Genomic DNA, 19,345 nt, shown 5'->3' on the forward strand with positions numbered 1-19,345 from the left:
ACACTCTCCCTCCCTTATCTTAATCTCAGTAACTGTTGCAATGTTTCTACTGGTGGGAGTTGCAATGGAAAGTTGTGTTGAATTCTCATCCCTGAGTGTTGCGGCTGGAAGTTTGCAGTTTTATTTGCAGGCTCCTGGGAGTCCAGGCATTGTGGGAACCCAGGGTTGCCTACTTCCTAGCACGTTACCGCTTCTCTGAAGGGGGTACAAACAGCACCTGCAAAATCTTACAAAAGGAAGGACACGATGAGTGATTTTCAGAACATGTCAAACTGTTACTTACAGTCTATCTTTGAAACCCTGCCCCTTTACGAGCAGAAAAGGTATATACTTAGTATCTGAAATGTTCTTTAATGAAAATCCCTCCAATGTAATAAATCAAGTTCTTGGCAGGGCTCCTGAAGGCACTGCAGTGTCTAAATACCAAGCGTGTTTTAAAACAACCTAAATGTGTTTATTCCAAAAGACAGCATAGCTATGTATCCGCCACATGCCTGTAACATTGTGAAAACACCCACCAAGCCCTAAAGGAGAAAGACTCGTCAACCCTGTGATTAACCAGCAGCCTCTCAGTGAAATGCTCTGTAATCCTATGATGGCTTTAACTCCCCCAGAAGTAAAAGACCTCAAACCACATGTCTGTCACAATAGTTTGGTTCTTCAGCTGTTGGAGATTCACATGTTCTGCATACTCGAGTGGTTCGACTGAAAAATACATCTTGTTTTTTAAAACCAGTGTTCCACAGTTCTTCACTTTTTACAACCACCTTCAGATCCAGAGTCATACTTGTGTCACTCTAGATCCCCCAAAAATGTTTTCAAGAAAGAAGTCAAAGTACTCCTTATGAACACATTTTCTTCCCTAGATCCCAAGATTCTGTTTGCCTCAGTCACATGCATGACTATTTACCGCTGGCTACCTAAGTGCTTTCGTCCTATCAGTACCGACATTACCCTCCGTCTTCTCAACACTGGCTGGTACTTGAGGTTGTCTGGACAATGACATTCTGTTTCGATTAGATTATCTCCCCTTCTCTCTGATCATGGTAAAGCGTACCCTCCCTTTTCTGGGTACTACCTTCTCCTGCATTTTTGTTTGACTTTGATATTATTGTTATAATTGCTCTGCTCTCTGTAAATTTGTAAAGCGCTCTGATACCTGCACGGCTCATGTTCACGCTACAAACAAAACTATTAAAATAAAATGAAATAAATATGCACGGGGAGCTTAGGTAAGTTGTGAGAGAATGTGCTTTGTGATTTTGAGAAGCAGGGTACAGAATAAATTCTTTAGCACTGCCAGTCCCTACCTATGGATCCAGTTTCTATCCATAGCGATAGAGTTAGAGTAGTGTTTAGCAGGTATATGAGCCGAACAAGTGGTTGCCCTTTCGCTATCCTGGAGATCTATAAATGCAATTGTTGACACAGGAGCTCTCCTGCAGTATGCTCAGCGCCTTATTTGTAAAGTAAGCCTTATATCATTAGAACAAATTTGTATGTAACCAATAATTCAGCTTTGTTTGCTAGTATTCCTTGGGTTTTATGTCCATGTAAATTCAAACGTGGTTTTAGCTTCGTATATTTTTTGGTTGTACCTAAATAGTTGATTTCATCCTGCGTTCTTATAGTGCACGAAAATGACTTTCTGTTTTAGTCTGGGGATCTTTGAGGATCATCCAGGTAGTCAAAATCACTTTATTCGGTTAATTTTAAAACCATAAAAGTATACTGCATAAAAACGTAGGACAACCATTAAAAACATATACATATTTCATCATCTTCGTGCAGAGGCAGTATCGTAACCAATTAGGTCTATCTGAGGAGCGATTATTGCTTATTGATCTTTGAGGATCATCAGTACCTCAATAGTCTGAAAAATTGGCATTGACTCTGGGATGTATCTTGTGTGAGGCAGAACAAAATAATCATCTGTTACCAATTCTTGGAACTCTTCTAAGTCAGGTGACTGCCACTAGCAAGACCACATTCTGTGACATCGCTAAGTGCATCTCTGCACTGTTTTGAACTATTGCCTAATTACGTATGACAGCATAGTGTTTGTGCTCTGTGTTGTTATAGGGTTGCTGATAGGTTGTCTCTGTCTTTTTACACCCTTCAAAGATGGAAATTTTAAACAAAGATCCATTATGGTCAAGCCCCTCAAATCCTGCAAGGGCTCTGTTCTTTATACGTTCCAGGGCGGGCTCTACCGATTTGCACCTGGCTACTACTCCGTGTGCGCAGGCAGAGAGCGGGTGGATTGCTCCTTTAAGGCATTGGCCCCCACCCTATCATTGGGCATTTAGAAAATTGATTAAAACCTTGCTTTTTTCTTCCACTTAGCTCATCCGCACTGACCCCCCTTGTCTGCTAGCGCTGGGAGGCCCAGATGTTGGAGCAGCCATGCACTTTATAAATCCGCCTAACATGACATAACATTATATATTTTCTGGTTCATGCTTTACCAGAGTCCTGCTCACACCCTGTCTTTGTCAAATAAAATGAGATACCTCAAGATCTCCTGCATTGTGCACTCTGCTAGTCAGACACCAATTCTTATTGCCCAGGTTAAAAAAAAATCCATTTCAGGAAGCAGCAGTGCCTTGTGGCAGTTTCTTGCCTCTTTAGCATTTCCTTAAATCCGTCTGATAGACGTAGGTGCAAAAATTCCACAATCCAAATAGTAACTGCACTAGGGTAATTGGTTCTGGATTGCCCTGTGTGATGGTCCATTAGCAGCCTAGCATGTGGCCTTAATTCCTGTGTGGTGTGATTAACATCACGTTCAACTGTGAGAAACATTGGGGCTTATTTACAAGCCCATTGTGCCACCTCTGTGTCACTTTTTTTGATGCACCCGCGCGCAGTGTGCCTGCCCATATTTTCAAGGCCACGCAAAGTCACCCTGCGTGGCTTTTCATGGCCTTGTAAATATGGCCCCTTTTCATGCATAACTTTGTGTGAAAGACGCATGCAATGGGTGTTGCTGTGGATGTTCCCATGCAACACCCATGGATTCTGCAGCATTCCCAGATTTACAGTTCAGAAACCTGGGACTGCGCCAGAATCGTATGCCTCCTGGGGGGGGGGGGGGGGGCGTTGGAGTGGTGCAACGAGGACAAATAGTTTTATTTCTCCTCGTTCTTTCCTCTTTCTATGTGTGCTGCGTTCTGCACATATAAAGAGGAAGACACCATCAATTATTGTTTCGGTGCAGAAAGATGTCACTTCTTGCACAACAACTATCATCCCTGCAATGCAGGCACCCGCTGGCGCACAGCTGCTGTTTTAGCGCCAGCCCAGGAGAGCGCACAGGGATGTGCCTTATTGCTGGAAATATTGTGCAGTCCCGTGCTTTTAAAATGTCACGGCTAGGTTCATCAAAATGACTTGTGGTGCCGCGCTGCGTAATTTCCTCGTAAATGAGGCCCATTGTTTTTCGTGGGCACATCGGCGCTGTACAGTTGTAGCAGTGGGATTAGTGGAAAACATATGCATGTCCCTGTTCTGCTGATCTAAAATGTGTTCCACTACAACTCCATTTCCCAAGTGTTTGTGACTTGAATCGTATACTATTTTGGGGATGGTTGCTCAGTGAATTCAATTACTCTGGGCAATGCGTAGGGCCAAATCTCGGGCCTCCTGTGATAAATGGTGTGAACATGCCCCTACTTTTCACGATGTAGCCCTTCGGTGTGGCATCGTTTGTCCTGGTGGATTGTTCTCTGAAAGAACTCTAGCACTAGCTCCACAATTTGTATCAATGGGTGGCTATGCCTAAGCTGTCATCTACCTTCCCTGCACCTACCTGTGTTGCATTTGTGCTCCCTATCCTATAAAGGATCCATGCGTTGTGATGGTCACATGGGGATCTGGATCAGTGGGGATCTGAATAAGTGACTGACCTTACCAAGAGATTGTGTATCTTCTCCTCTAGATCACAGCATTTTTTCAGCAGTGAAACTCCAGCTCACACTGCCAAAACTCAAGCTCACAAGTAAGTCAGTCAAGGTGTGTTATTTCCTTTAGTTCACTGTGCACATCGAGTGGTGTGAGATTTGTTTTGTTAGGTCTAAGTATTGCCAGCCTTTTTTAAGAAAGTTCACCCTGACCAGCCAGTCATCTAGGTAAGGATCCACATACATGTTGTTTCTTCTCTGATGAACCACCACTGCCACCACCACCACCACCACCACAGAGACACGTTGGGAGTTTATGCTGAACTCTGGTGTCTTTGACCTTCTGTGTATCATAGGCGTTTATTGTGCTTGTGATCAGTCGGGGCTGGTGGAGGTAAGCGCAGTGCGAAAAGGCGTGGTGGAGGGAGTCAACAGACGACGGTTTTATTTATTCATTTAATTATTTTCTGTATTCCGTCGCCTATCACCTCACCCCCACCTTCCCGTGCCCTGCCTCGCCCCACCACACTTAATTGCACCGGCCACGACTGTATGTTTAGCAACTGATGGAATGAGGCTTTGAAATGGTGCCATCTGGAGCTTTTGAGTCTACGTTGATGTGTTGAGTGGGCTGAGGTCAAGTACAGGTCTTCTGGCCACCTTCTTGAAACTGTACTTCTTTTTGGCATCATTTTTTGCATTTCTGCAATGTTAGTGTGTGTTTCTTTTTACTGACTTGTATTTTAATAGTGCATACTTTGGTTTCTCATAGATCTTTTCAGGATTCCTCTGATACTATCCCTGGCACCCATCTGTCAATGGTGAAAATTTCAATTTTTTTTTAAAAACCTGAGACTTCCCCTGCCATGGCCCTGCTGTTGGGGAGGCAGTAGTTTGTGGTTGGGGAATGTGGTTCATTTGCATGTACTTGTGCTGTGATGTACAACCTCTTGGATAACCCATTGTTAAAAGCAGCCGCGGCTCGTACAGGTAAGAGCGGTGGGGCCGGGTGAGGGGGGATTTCGACGGACGATGACCAGGGCAAATTAGTTATTTATTTAGTTCTCCCTGGTCATCACCTATCAAAATCCCCCCTCTCCCGGCCCACCGCTCTTACCTGTACGGGCCGCGGCTGGTTAAAAGGTGGTCACCTTATCCTACTGCAGTAAGCACTGACCTCCGAGCTCAAGCGGTGAAAGACTATGTACACCTGTGATAACCACGTTCCCCCCCCCCCCCACACCCAGCAGGCACTGCCCTCCAGACCCGGTGGTATAAAGCCCTGTAATCAAGTGATAGCAGCTGACAACCCAATGCTGGAGAATTACAGGCCTTGTAATCATGTAATACTATTTAAAAGTTCTGTAATGTTGGTGGGGAGTAATGAAAGTTCTGAATTTGACGCACACAAAGCACAGATGCTCCTGTGAAAAGGTAAAACGTGCTGATGTCTCATTCAGATGCAAAATATTGACAGGAGCAGGCTTCTCTCTGGTGTAAAGTCTCTTTGACAATTTACAAATGAATTGTATTGTATCCTCAGATGCCCTGCGGGACTTTTGATTTTATAAACACAATTACAGTTCCATTTTGCAGCTGGTTAGGTGTTGTTTTTTTTTCTGCTGGACACATACACGCATGTCAGTGTCCAGAAGTACATAGGCCACAATAGAATGCAAGGGAAACCATTGGTAACTTGAACATTAAACTTTCCATGGAGGGCCAGGTTTGTGGAAAAGTCTCAGTATCCACACCAAACCGTACACAAACTTTGCCCATCAACATGCATGGGAATGGTAAGATGGGGGACCAGTTTCTGGTGAGATGGTATTTCTAAAGAAAACTAATAAAAAGCATCAGCAAATTCACCAATATCAGTGACAGCAAGCCTAATCTACAGTCAAAATCATGGCAGCCTTATCAAAAGGAAAAATAAGGTCTAAAAAATATACATATCATGGTAGCCTTCTAAAAATGAAAAATTAAGTATAAAATATATATGTAACATGGTAGCCTTAAAAAAATGAAAAATAAAGTATAAAAAATATATATCATGGTAGGCGTCGCCACCCAATACGAAAGGAAAAACGCGTGCTCCAACAGAACGTGGCATTTTGCCACCCTCTTTGAACAGAGAGAGTGACAATCAAATTATTTCTCAGCAACAGCAAAGTCATTATTTCTTAATTTAATGGACAGTGACAGAGATGGCGCGTTCCGCAATGGCCACAGCTCATGTTATTCAAACTGCACTCTAATGACTTTCAAAACTTCCTTAAATATAAATAAGATTCAGACACAGTGCCGCTGGTGTGAATGTGCATTAGTTAAATTATATACAGGTTTCACTTGTCAAACATATGTGGGGCACAGGATATATACAAATGAGGCCGATGCGTGGTATAATGTATGAGGCAAATGGTGAGCGAGATAGGAGACTAACAAAGGATTCTGGGTAATGTCCTCACTGCTTAATCAAGGACAGTGTAACAAGTCTATACATTGTGGGAATTGTGAACCTACAACAGCAAACAGTGTTAAGTCATTATGTGCAAGACGATTTATGAGTTTGTGGTCACACTATGTGTAAAGCGGTACACAAATTCATAAAGATATTGTACTAAACTCTGTGGTCCAGGCACATAGTGACTCCACAGAGCATTCCTGGGGTGGGTAATAACAAGTTCATGGTAGTAAGGTATGTGGATTAAGGCAGTTAGTAAGTTCACAACAATATGTTTAAGGCACTTAGTGAGTTCGTAAGGATAATGTACCACAACACTACATGTAAGGCATTTAGAACTCTCACAGTGGCAATGTACCAATGCTCTAAGGCTAAGACAAAAAATTAGTTTCAAAGGACACTATGTCAAGGCACTATAGGAAAAGTAATTAGTGAATTTATGGAAACATTGTACCAAAGGACCATGGAAAAGTCACTTTGGGAGCTCATAGGGAGTCTATGTACAGTCATCAGTGAGCTCAAAAGTACACACTATCAGAGCATTATGTGTTTAGCAACATTTGTACGGGACACCGTAGCAGGTCTTCGTTCACAAGTTTCAAGTTCTGAAAGTAAGTGAGTTCACGTACAGAAAGACAACATTTCTGGACATTATAGTGAAGGCATTCATTGAGTTCAGTAGTGCAGTGCAGCAACACGCTGTGGGTAGGTTCAGGGCTCACAAGGGCATGGCACCAAGGAAGGAATAAGGCACTTTCACGCAGATCGTGGCGGAGTCCACTGCACAGTGGGTGATCCTTCCTGGGTGTGAGGATAATTAGCCAAATGACCAACTTATGTTCCCTGTTTGCGAGCGAAATCTACACCCACATAGCTATGACTGTAAATTGGATCAACCGCCTGGGTCTGAACTGTTCTGCAAGTTAGAGAAGGCTCAAAATACGTCGATGTGCATTTTGGGAGTTCATTTTGTGCTTCCAGTCTAATTCAGCGTCTCTCAAATTGACCACTTCTTCAGATTAACCTGGAACGTTTTAAAACAGAACCTAAGAAGAGATCTACATCCCTGCGAGAACCATGATTGTCGAACGTTTTGACGGTCCCATGTTGCGTCGCGAGGTATCCTCAGGAGAACCATTTTGAAAGGGTCTTTGAAGAGGGGCTAACCAGGAGCTTTGGTCCAATTTGATTGCAGCAGAAGCTCTTTTCAACAACACGTCAGGTATTTCCAGCGCTCACAACTTTCAGGGAAATTTGTTTTCGATATAGTATTTCAAGGTAGGCAAGGGATTCCCCAGAGTCAGTCTCTTGTGTTAGAGTTAGTTTTTCAGGTCAGGGAGTGTCATTCTTCCTCCTTCCTGGCGCCTTGCTGTGAATGGAGTCTCTTCTTGCTGGGCACCATCAGTAAGTCTGAGTGACAGTCGCCCAACTTGATGCCAGCCTGGCAATGGTGGAGTCGTACTGGCTATCACCGGAGGGCACCTCTGTCAGACTACCATCGTAGGTCGGAGAGGCTGAAGGTGTTTGGATGGTGGAGGCAAGGCTTCCGTAAGATGAGGTGGGTCCTCGCAGGAACTGGGAGCCAGGTGGACTCTGAGACGGTGCAGGGCTTGGTGAGTTACTGCCGCCAAGTGACCAAAGACCGGTGTACTGACTGAAAGAAAAGAAATAAGAAATACTGTTGATACCACTAAAAAGCACAGTCACATCTTTCAGGAGATTGAGTAGTTAGTAGATTGGGGTGTCGTTGCGCTTGCACCACACAACATGGTGCATGTGTGGTGCAAGCCCAAAATGCGATTTATGAGGCCACACAAGGCCACCTTGCGTGGCCCTGAGTGGCTTCATAAATCCAGAGTAACGCAACGCAGTGAAAATCGCTGCATTGTGTTACTCTGTACCGGGGTGGCGTTCCATGGGTGTTGCGTGGGTGTTCCCATGCAACATCCATGGATATTGACACATTTCCAGATTTAACAACAGTGGTAGATCTGGGAATGCGCCAAAATGTTACGACTTCCCTGATGAGGTGTAATGAGGCGAAATATCTTTATTCCTACTCGTAACTTCCTATTTCTATGTGTGGTGCATTCTGCCGCACACATAGAAAGAGGAAAATGCCTCAGGGGACTGTTTCTGTGCAGGAAGGTGCCCCTTCCTGCACAAAAAAATGTGCTCCTAACAATGCAGTCACCCTTGCACCATGGTGCAAGAGTGCCTGTGCTGGTACTAGGCAGCCAAAACTGCACCAGCGCAGGATCAAAGGCAGAAATGCACCATATTCTTTTAAATATTGCATATTCCTTCGCTTTCCCTGTCACGCAGCGCAGCAAGGTGACTTTCTGTACTACGCAGTGTGACTTTGCCATAAATATGGCCTGATATTCTTCCTACGCAGACTGAGGCCCTTATTTACGGGGATTTGGCGCATGGCAGCACAGCAAGTCATCTTGCTGCGCTACCCGATGCAAAATTGAAAGGGCAGGAATGCACTGTTTCGCATGCAACACAGAGCATTCCTGTCCTTTCCCCCTGCATTAGCGCGGTTTCAGCAGCCTAGCACCAACGCAGGCCTGCTTGCACCATTGTGCAAGGATGTCTGCGTTGTTGACAGGATTGTTTTTGTGCAGGAAAGGTCACCTACCTGTACAAAAACAATCCTAAGAGGTGTTTCCTCTTTCTGTGTGTGCTTCTGAATGCAGCACACATGGAATGAGGAAAACAATTGGATAAATAAATAAATTAGTCCTTGTTACACTTCACCTCGGGAGACGTGAGAATTTGGAGCTTTCCCAGGTATACATTATCTTGTCAATCTGGGACAGCATGTGTGTTGCATGGGAAAATGCACTGCCTCCCTAGCGCAGAGTAAGACAACGCAGAACTTTGCACTGACTTTCCTTCATCCATATCTATGCGGCCACTCAAAAACACGCATAGTGGCTTTGCGTGGCCCCATAAATATGATTTAGTAAACTCTGCGTGCCGGATCATCACTAAAAGTGATGCTCCGGCAGCGCAGGGGGGGTTCATGAACAAGCCCCTGAGTTCACACACTGCAGCCTACAAATCACCACTTGCAAATGAGGAGGCCTCTGCAGAAAATGGCTCATTTCCGGACAGGCCAGAGACTCTGAAGGGCGGGGTGGCTGGCTTCACTCTCCCTACCAGGTCTAACCTTTCAGAAGCAACATACCTCTGGCAGATGCCCCTAGATGCCACTGACACAGGCACCGTTGCATACACTCACAAGCTAAGGGCTAGGTATGTATTTCACACCTATCCATGTTCTGCAAATGTTTGCGGACAGTTTGAATAGTTTGCTGAATCATTCAAACCAATGGTTGTGGGATTCTATGTAGAATGCAGTTAATTATAGCAATGTAGTGATTTTCCAACAGAAATGTAAATTTGTGAATACATTTTCTATATGCCTATATTGGAGGGTACTGATTTCATGATAAAGTCACTGCATTCCACACCATGATTGGGTTTCATGCCTGTGACATATGTTGCCAAATGAAGTTAAATAAGACTCTTATGTGCGAACACAGGGGCATCATACATGTTTTCTGGGACAAGAAGCAATTGTAAAGACAGCACCAACCTCGAGGAAGGGGATGCACCCGATGAAAGGGGCAACACGCCAGTCGATGAGGAGAGTCCCAGGCTGGACCAGCCGTCTGGTGCCGGCAGCATTGAGAAGGCAGCTGAGGTATCCATGTAAGGATCTGTGGGTACACGATAAGTCAGCAAGCATTGGAAATACTGAACAGAGATGGGGTTTGTGTTCAGGGCTGTGGGGAAACGTGTGCATGCAAGCGCAGGCATAAAGTGTACATGCAGCCACAAAATAAGCGAAGACAACCCTAGCACAATGACAAATACTTAATACAATATACAAATAAAAACACTTGTGATTAACATTTTAGATCAGGAGTTGGCAGTAATTAGTACTTGTGTGAGGTGCCCCACTTTCATTCTCAATCCTTTCTAAATTTATAAAGAAACCTGGTCAGTGTTGAAGGTCACTGTGAGCAGACTGAATATTGCTATGGGCAATGCAGCGCAGTAACCAGAGTTGCTGTGCAGCATTGCGCAAGGGAAAGAAAGCAGAGCAGTGCCATATTTATTAAAATGGCCTGCTGCTGCAGTCACCCCCCTGCGCTGGTGCACTATAAAGGCTACCTAGCCCCACACACAACCTTTACACAACGGTGCAGAGGTGTAGGCATGCCTTCTAGCATAGGATTTGCATTGGAAGCATACCCGTTCAGTACAAACTCATATGCCAAGGACCACACCGAAACATTCCACACATTGGGGCATATCTATGAAGCTTCTGTACAGCGCAGCAAGCCACCTTGCTGCGCTATGTGAAAGGGAAAGGGTAGCAATGAGCCGTATTTTACATAATAAAACAGATTCCTGTCCTTTCCTTGAGCTGGTGTCCCTTTGGCTGCATGGGGCCAATGGAGGCACCCTTGCGCAGTGGTGCAAGGGTACCTGCGATGCAGACAGCATTGTTTTTGAGCAGGAACGGACACCTTCCTGCACAAAAACAATCCTCCAAGGCGTTTTCCTCTTTCTATGTGTGTTGCATCATGCAGCACACATAGAAAGAGGAAAAAACGAGGAGGAATAAAATATATTTCCCCTTGTTACCCCCGAGCTGGGAAGGCATAGCATTTTGACACATTCCCAGGTGTACCAGTAATGGCCAATCTGGGGATGCACCAAAATCCATTGGTGCATGCGTGGGACACCCATGCTCCACCCATGGAACGCCTCCCAGGGGCAGAGTTACTCAGCGCAGGGATTTGCGCTGCCTTGTATTACTTTCAATTTATCAAGCCATGTAGGGCCACGAAAGGTGGCCTTGCGTGGCTTGATTGATCTGACTTAGGATTTGCATCACTCATGCGTCCCCTTGCATGGCACAAGGTCAACCAGAACCTACATAAATATGCTCCATTGTATGTATACTCTGCTGTGCTGCACACATGCAATGTGTAGAATGTTTGGAGAAATTATACGTTTTATTCTTGTTAGCATCTGCTTCTACGAGGATTTTGTTTTAGACGCACAGCTCAGTCTGGCTATCTTTGTAAATCGGGTTTTGTATCAAAAACTATGGGTGCTGCGCAGATCTGCCCAAGTAACACCCAAGTAATGCACCCTTGAAGCAAAGTTGCATAAAACAGCACAAAGCACTTTTTTCTCTGAGCAAGGAGCACTTTTTCAGCATGATATACCTTTTGTGCTGAGATATAAATAGCCTTGCAAGATTTGCGTCACTCTGTGTGACTTTGCAAAGTCTTTGTAAATTTGTCCGATGTATACTGAGGTAGAGTTCACATGTACACTCAGCCGTCAGCAGGGAGGGTGACAATAGTTCAGGACACTGCACTAAAAAGGCAGATAGGCAGGATTTTAAAATAGGTGAGATATCCTTGTAGGTTGGTGAGCATGGTACATGCTCATTAAAAATAGCTCTTCCTGTGGCAGCAGTCTTCATAGATCCATACCATTGAAGTTTCAATTTCAGTTTATTGACAGTTTGATATCAAGCCTAAAAAGGCAATACAAACAATTCATATACACATCATTGTAGGCACTTCCCTCCAGCACCCTCACAGCTGAACCTGCTAAAAAATACATGAGAGTAAAAAGCACACTGCGTATGGGCACTGCGGCATGAGCAGCATGGTGGCGATTTACCCAAACGGAGTATGGTCCAGCCTGCCCTACTGCCCAGGGTGGAAGGGGAGAACATTAAATGAGAAAGGAGGTTGGGGAAGAACTTTGCGTGAGAAGAACAATCACTGTGGGGAAGGGGGTAAGTAATATGATCCTGTACCTTGTGGGGTTGCCACTTTTTACAAGCCATTTTTTCATGTTTTGAGATTATTAAAGGGACTAAAGCCAGAAGCCTAAATGTTATTTTGTATGAAACCCTGGGCATTCTTTCCTAACCTGGAAATTATGCATATTTTGCTTTAATAATCATTTAAAAGTAATTGAAACAGCTCTAATTTTGTTTGCTGTTTTAAATTTATTTTTTTAAGTGGCAAAACAAATGTTGCTGATTTTACTGGTCTTTTTATTGATCCATACACTTGAATAATATAACACGCAGTACAGTGTGGTGTGGAGGAAGAGACAAGCAAAAGGCATGTAAGCCACTGAGTTGGTGCAGTGAAGTCTGTAGAAAGTGCAAAGAGCCGATGCTGCTGCCCTGCAGATCTCCACTATCAGCGCGCTGTTAAAAAATATAATATCTGACTGATCCAAGTCAACTATAAGCCGTGGTCACCTTTATTAAACTCAGGAATCCCTTTTGCAAGCATTAATCGACATCGGATTGAACTTGATATACCTTGATATCTTTTTGTATAAACATACTCATAAGTTTTAGAAATTGTGGTCAAGGTAGCTTACATTGAGTGTGCATGCATTAGTTGCCTCGTCGACGACATTGATGAATTAGCTCCCATTGAACTCTGAAGGGACCATTGGTGCATATTTATAAGGGCATTGCGCCACAGGAATGTCCCTTTTAATGATGGTCCTGTGGTGCAATGCCCTGTTCCATATTTACAAAGTGTCGTTAAGCCACTTTTTGTGGCTTAACGCCGCTTGTGAATATGGCACCCTCTCACGCAGATATCTGGGGCGTGCAATGGGTGTTGCTGTAGACGTTCCACCGCATCACCCATTGCTTTTTGATGCTGCCGCAGATTTACAAGGATGTGTAAATCTGAGGCAACACCAAAGACTAAGGCCATGTAAGAGCAGGCGTTAGAATGGCGATACGAGGAATACTTTTATTTTTCGTGTTTGGTTTTTCTATGTGTGCTGCATTCTGCAGCACACATAGAAAGAGCAAAATGCCATGAATGATTGTTTATGTGCAGGACGGTGTCCCTTACTGCACATAAACAATCATTCCCTGCAATGCAGGCATCGCAAAGGTGCCTGCGTTGGCACTAGGCAGTTAATTTTAGCACCAGCGTTAGGGAAAACACAGGGGAGCGCTGTATTGTTGTAAATATGAAGTATCCCTGCATTTTGGAAATATCAGAACGTGGTGCTGCCAAATGTGGCACAGCCCCGTGCTCCGACATTTCATATACATATGCCCCATTGTTTCTTGTACTCTATTACTGTCCCAGTTCACAAGTATACTGGGTAGCTCCTGGTATATTCACTTACGTTAATTGGTAAAACACATACCAGCTATAACAGGGGTGTAGCGATCAACAGTTCAGGGGGTGTAGTGGCACTGGGCCCCATAGCAGGGAGGAGCCCACTGCATCCCCAATTGTAGCTGTCAAACAGTGGGATAGGGGCCTATGTTCCTTCCCTGGGGCCCACTGTACCATTGCTACTGGTTAGAAGGATGGCCTTGGGACACCTGGCCGGGGGGGCGGTGGGGGGGTAGAGGCCTAACCAGAAACAATACTGTAACCGCAGGACCTACCAGATACACCACAGAGATCCCAGTTGAAAAGATGTCAGAGACCCTCACTTCGGGGACAGTCACTCTCTGTGATCTGGCCTGCTTGATCCTGCCTGCCTCAGTGAAGCCCCGGGGATTCTATGGGGGAAGAGGCTGCTTGTGTGCCTACAGCGGAGTGTGAGAAGGACCAGTCCTGAAAGCAGACCTCTGAGTACATAACTGGTGGTGGTACCATCAGTATGTGGGGGTAGTGAATTTGGAGAAACTAGGGCAACTTATGTAATAAAGAAATAATGAATGTGTCCTTACTCAACCATCGCCGGCGACCTAGTGGTAGGCGCGGAAGCTATAGGAACACAGCCTCCGCCAGCAAGATAGGATGAAGAAAATAGTTACCTAAGCAGAAGCTGGCATAGTTACCCCCCCCCCCCCCCCCCCACCCCACCCACCACAGCAGCCAGTCTGCAGAGACCTGAATATGGAGCTGGTCAAGGAGGCTGGTATCAGCAGGGTTGGCCGTCTGCTCACTCCAGATGTGACCTTATCTGGCACGTGCACTTTTCCATAAGGTCAGCAGTGGTGCCACCATGATCGAGTTCCACCAGCCACTGCAACACGCATTAGGCAGGTGAGGCGCACCTTCAAAATGGAGGTATTCGGTGGGAAGCATGAAAATGAAATAATGCACCCAGAGTGCCGCAGGAATGCGCTACGAAGCCCGGAGAAAGCGTAAGTAGGTGAATGCCACCTGTGGAGACTTTTATTTACAAATGGAAGTCCTGACTCAAATCCCAGCTGCCCTCGCTCAAACTTTCGCCATTGAAAGGTCTATTAAAGGAGCACGAGTATGGTTTAGACGGGTAATAACGCCTGTACATTAAAGTCAGAATGTTGTTATCATTACTTTTATAAAATACTTTACAGTGAGTCAGACGGTTAAATGCTCACGACAGGTTTCGAGCCTCGCAGGTGTAGCTCAGCCGTTCACACCATGGAGGTCAAATACATTGAATAACTTTTGTGTTCAGCGATAGAAATGACAAATATTTGTTAGCAAGCACTATACAAAACAAGAAAAGTATTATTATTGTGAAAACCTCAGCAGTTACATTATTATTAGTATTAATAATTATTAATTATTATTAGTGTTATTATTGTTGTTGTTATGAACACTGCGCACAAACCCTGATCCCCAATTAACGACCGAGAGTTGGTAGCTGCAGAGTAACAGCGTCCCCCAGAGCACTAGCAGGGAAACTGGCGCGTAAGAGAAGCACACGGTACGTCGCAGACGCACTTGCGTGGTGATGGTTGCGTGACGCCACTCTCCGGCTCCCTTACCTATCTCATATTATTCTGTGGTCCTGCCAGCAGAGGGCACCCCAATCAAGCATATATCTATCGATAAACCATGGTAGCCTCAGGGGGCGCAGCGGAGGGTGGCTTCCTCCTCACAGCCTCCTCTCCCCCTTACCGGCTGTACCACACCGCAGCATCTTGCATTCACAAATACATTCCTTCATGTCCGGGTTGCTGAAAATGAGTACATACTTGGAGAGACGTTCCTCTGTCCGTACGGGGAGGGGTAGGGAGCTGCTCGGTGGCTTCGCAGGCCCGAGTACCTCTCGCAGTAGGAGCCGTGCCCTGCAGCCATGGCGGGACTTCCTGTGAAGGACGCACTGGCGCCGGAGGGGCAGAAGGCTCCGGAACCTGCAGGCAGAAACCAGCCACCAACTGCAGAAGAGAAGACAGACATCTCAGAACATGAGCAGTACGCGTCCAGCGTTTAACAAAAAACACAGCATATATGAAAGGTCTTCTACAACTAATGTATGCTTGGCTAGTTTCTCTTCAAACTTAAACTACCCAGGCAGTGTGATGAATTATTTTGACCAATGTATCTCAACAGCTCCTTGTAGTGGCACGTCCGGGGAAAGGGCGCCCGAGAAGCTGAAGGATTCCTCCTATTAGAAGACAAAGCCATCGCTTTTAGGTAGACTTTACCAGGCAGAGCAGTGTCTTGTTGTGAAACTCATAGGGACATATTTATCAAGTAGTTGCGTTACCCTTGCGCCGGGCAAGAGTGGCGCAACTACTGAGATTTATCAAGACACGCAAGGTGACCTTGCGTGGCCCTGCATGACTTGATAAATCTAAAGTAACGCAACTCAATGCAAATCTCTGCGTTGCGTTACTCTGCCCCAGGGAGGCATTCCATGGGTCGCGCGTCAGTGTTGCCACTCATCCACCCATGGATTTTGGCACATTTCCAGATTTACTAACATTGGGAAACCTATAAATGGGTCAAAGCGCTACGCCTGCCAGGTGAGGCCTAACAAGGAGAAATATCTTTATTTCTCCTAGTTTTTTCCTCTTTCTATGTGTGCTGTATTCTGCGGCACACATAGAAATAGGAAAATGCCTCAAAGGATTGTTTTTGTGCAGGAAGGTGGTCCTTCCTGCGCAAAAACAATCCTGATCACAACACAGGCACCCTTTCACCACGGTGCAAGGGTGGCTGCATTTACGGTAGGCAGCACGTTGTGTGACAGTGCGAGAAAAGGCCAGAATGCGGCGTACAATGTTGAGTATGGCGCATTCCTGTCTTTTCCCTATCATGCAGCGCAGCAAGGTGGCCAGCTGTGCTACATGACTTGTTGCTAAATGTGCCCGCTTTTTGTGGGTTTACCAGGAACGAAGAAGGGCTTGCAGCCCACCCATTGCTTAACATTGGCTGGCTTTACTGTCACTCTCATTTACTTTCTGCTTGCCTTGTCCAACTTGTATCGGTCCCTCCCCTGGAGCATGTTGATGACTGAAGCCTGCACCTCCTTGAAGCCTGAAACTCTGAGCCAGCTGCTTCTCCTGAGTGTGGTGCCCGTGCACATCTGTCTGCTGGCCATGTCTGCTGCATCCAGGGTGGATCTAGGGTGGGAGTTGGTGATGTTTTTACACTCCTTTACTACACATTTTGCTGAACTCCTCTCGAAAGTGTTGAATCAGGCCTTCGATTTGGTCCCACTGTTGGAGCCCATAGCGATTAAGGAGCGCGTTGGAGTTGGCTATCGCCCACTGTGTGGCTGCCTCTTTCTCTCCATTTTTCTGTCCACCATGTCCAGTCTTTTGCTCTCCTTCTCTGGTGGTTGCCCGGTTGATGTGGGGGCATTATTTCTCTTCCTTGAGGTCGTCATATTGATGGAATCCACTGGGACGTTTCCCTTGATGTAGTTGGGGTTTGTGTGGAATGTTTGTACTTCTCCTTCTCATGAGGAGTTATTGCTCTTGCTGTGGCTGGCTCTCTGAAAGACCTCTTTCCCCTGGTCCAGGATGCTAGGGAGCATGGGCAGGTAGTGGTTTGCTTTCTGGGAAGGCATAGGGTTTCTAGTAGGGAGCATGTCTCCTCCTTTTCTCCCTCTAATTGTACCCCATATGTGTCCACTGCCCTTTAAATGTGGCTATTGTACATGGACAGGCAGGCTGGTGGTGAAGCTCTTGAGGGGCAATTGTCTATCCCTTCCTCAGGGGACTCAGTGTCGAGGTTGTGCCATGTATCCTCAAACTGGCTTTGTTCCTCAAACATTGTCTACTCTTCATCCTTAAGTTCGAAGAACTCATCTTGTTCTTCTTTGTTTGGCTCCAGGGTTGCCGGGGTCTCGATGCCTGCTGCTCATTCTCCACCTCTGTGGATCCCAACAGTCCCATCGGGATGCAAAACTCTCTCAGGGAGTCGTCAAACTTCTTTCTCCAGAGAAGGGCCACCATTTCGGCCTTGAGCCTCTGTGTTTTTTCGCTCCACCTCGAGCTCTCCTTCTTCGCCTTCCATTGTGGATGACATCTTCCTTTTCAGTGTCAGTGGCTCCCCTGCCGCATGTCTTTGCACTTTTCCTTTGCTCCCTCTTGAGCACTTCAGAGCCGACCTGACGAGGAGCAAGCCCTATGATGAAGCATGACACCCAGCTGGTTGGGTGTGTGAGGGCCCTAATTCCAAAAGGAGGAATCCCCCTTTCCTCCCGCCATTAAGTGAGGACATTCCCTCACTTAGCTGACCTTGCTCCCTTTGCCCCGTTAGGAACTGCATACCCATTTTGTTTGAGAATGTCAAGAAATGCATCATTTTCTTCTATTGCTTCTAATTTTAGCTTAGCTTAGCCTTTTTTCAATAATTATATCTCATTCTACAGTTTCATAGACTACTTCTTTCCATTTTCTATCAATAATCTTTTATAATAAATAATAATTCTTGCAGATTGTTTGACTCTTTTCTCACAGATTTTTCATCAATATTAGCAAAATTATAACTCGTTATTTATCATGTAAGGTGCATTTGTCTTTAGTATCACTAGCATTTAGCTTTGCCATTGTCCAGTACTGTTTACTGTGTGTGGCTGTTTCTACAAGTTGTGCACGGAGTTGGCAGATGCACCTATCCTGTTCTGCTTGTCAGTCATTACCTCAGAGGCCTAACTGTGCTGCTCTCTTTGATTGGACAGAGAGCTCGCTTATGCAGGTAGTTCGTGAAAGGACAGAAAGTCAAACCGTGCTGCAGCTCTATGACTACAGATGCAGCCCACCTTCTTTTGCTAACCAGGGGGCATATTATCAAGGACGCCGTTAAAAATTATCGCCGGTTTAGCGGCAGAAAACTGTCACTAAAGCGGCGATAATGGGCTTGATAATATGTCCTTGAGAATTCCAATAGAAGTCCATGTTCTGGTGTGAACATGGGCTTCTATTGGAATTCTCAAGGGCATATTATCAAGCCCATTATCATCGCTTTAGCGGCGGTTTTCTGCCGCTAAACCGGCGATAATTTTAACGCCGTCCTTGATAATATGCCCCTGGCCGATCTATAAATGTGGTGTGCTTACATGTGTAGATGTACTGTGACTGGTTGGAGAGCCGCCCTGTATTATGGTCTCTGATTGGATGGCAAGCCCATTTTGCAGCTGCTATTGGGTTATATGTGGAGCCCAGACCCTGCGGCTAGCTAGCTGTCTTGCAACTGGTCGCAGCTTCTCTGTGATTGGTCAGATGGTCTCACTTCTGCTATTAGATAATTGCCCTTCAGAAGTGTGGAGAGACCACCTGTGCAGCTTCAGTGTGATTGGGCACATATCAGAGTCTCTGCTATTTGATTGGGCAGAGATCTGGCCTCTGATTCGGCAGAGAGCTCTTCCTCTTCTGCTACCTAGTTAATTTACAGTTGGGCAGGCACGTGCTCATTAATGTGGCTCAGGGCAGGACTTTTTCTTCCAGTGCTTGGTAGCTTCTCTTCGCTTGGGTGGAGAGTTCACCTACGCATCATGGCTGTTACTGCCATGATTCCGTGAGAAAACAGAGCCGTAAATAGAGCGTTCAAACCCGATGTAGCCATCAGATTAACTAAAGAATAGTATTGTCCCCTCTAAGAAATAGCATGCGCAATCTCAAAAACATTTCTTACTTTGTGAATACCCTGACTGTGGATCACCATTGTCCAAGGCGTCACGTGAGTCACTTCTGTAAAAAGACAAAATG

General features: G+C 45.5%; 1 protein-coding gene and 1 pseudogene across 1 annotated transcript in view; one reads left to right on the plus strand and one right to left on the minus strand.

Annotated features, from left to right (window-relative positions):
* Positions 1-1,779: 1,779 nt before the first annotated feature.
* On the plus strand, positions 1,780-1,962 carry LOC146857228 (U4 spliceosomal RNA; annotated as a pseudogene).
* A 4,138-nt stretch (positions 1,963-6,100) lies between these two features.
* LOC146857229 (T-box transcription factor T-A-like) overlaps positions 6,101-19,345 on the minus strand; it is an 80,576-nt gene continuing 67,331 nt past the window's right edge. Inside the window, exons 5-8 of the mRNA XM_085647717.1 lie at positions 19,272-19,327; positions 15,380-15,562; positions 9,974-10,097; positions 6,101-8,020 (exon numbers count right to left, since the gene is read on the minus strand). Coding sequence (XP_085503843.1) covers positions 7,768-8,020; positions 9,974-10,097; positions 15,380-15,562; positions 19,272-19,327 — 616 coding nt within the window. The 3' untranslated portion in view covers positions 6,101-7,767. The remainder of the gene's footprint in view (positions 8,021-9,973; positions 10,098-15,379; positions 15,563-19,271; positions 19,328-19,345) is intronic.

The sequence above is a fragment of the Triturus cristatus genome, chromosome 3_2, assembly GCF_964204655.1.
Source record: "Triturus cristatus chromosome 3_2, aTriCri1.1, whole genome shotgun sequence".
Taxonomy (NCBI): domain Eukaryota; kingdom Metazoa; phylum Chordata; class Amphibia; order Caudata; family Salamandridae; genus Triturus; species Triturus cristatus.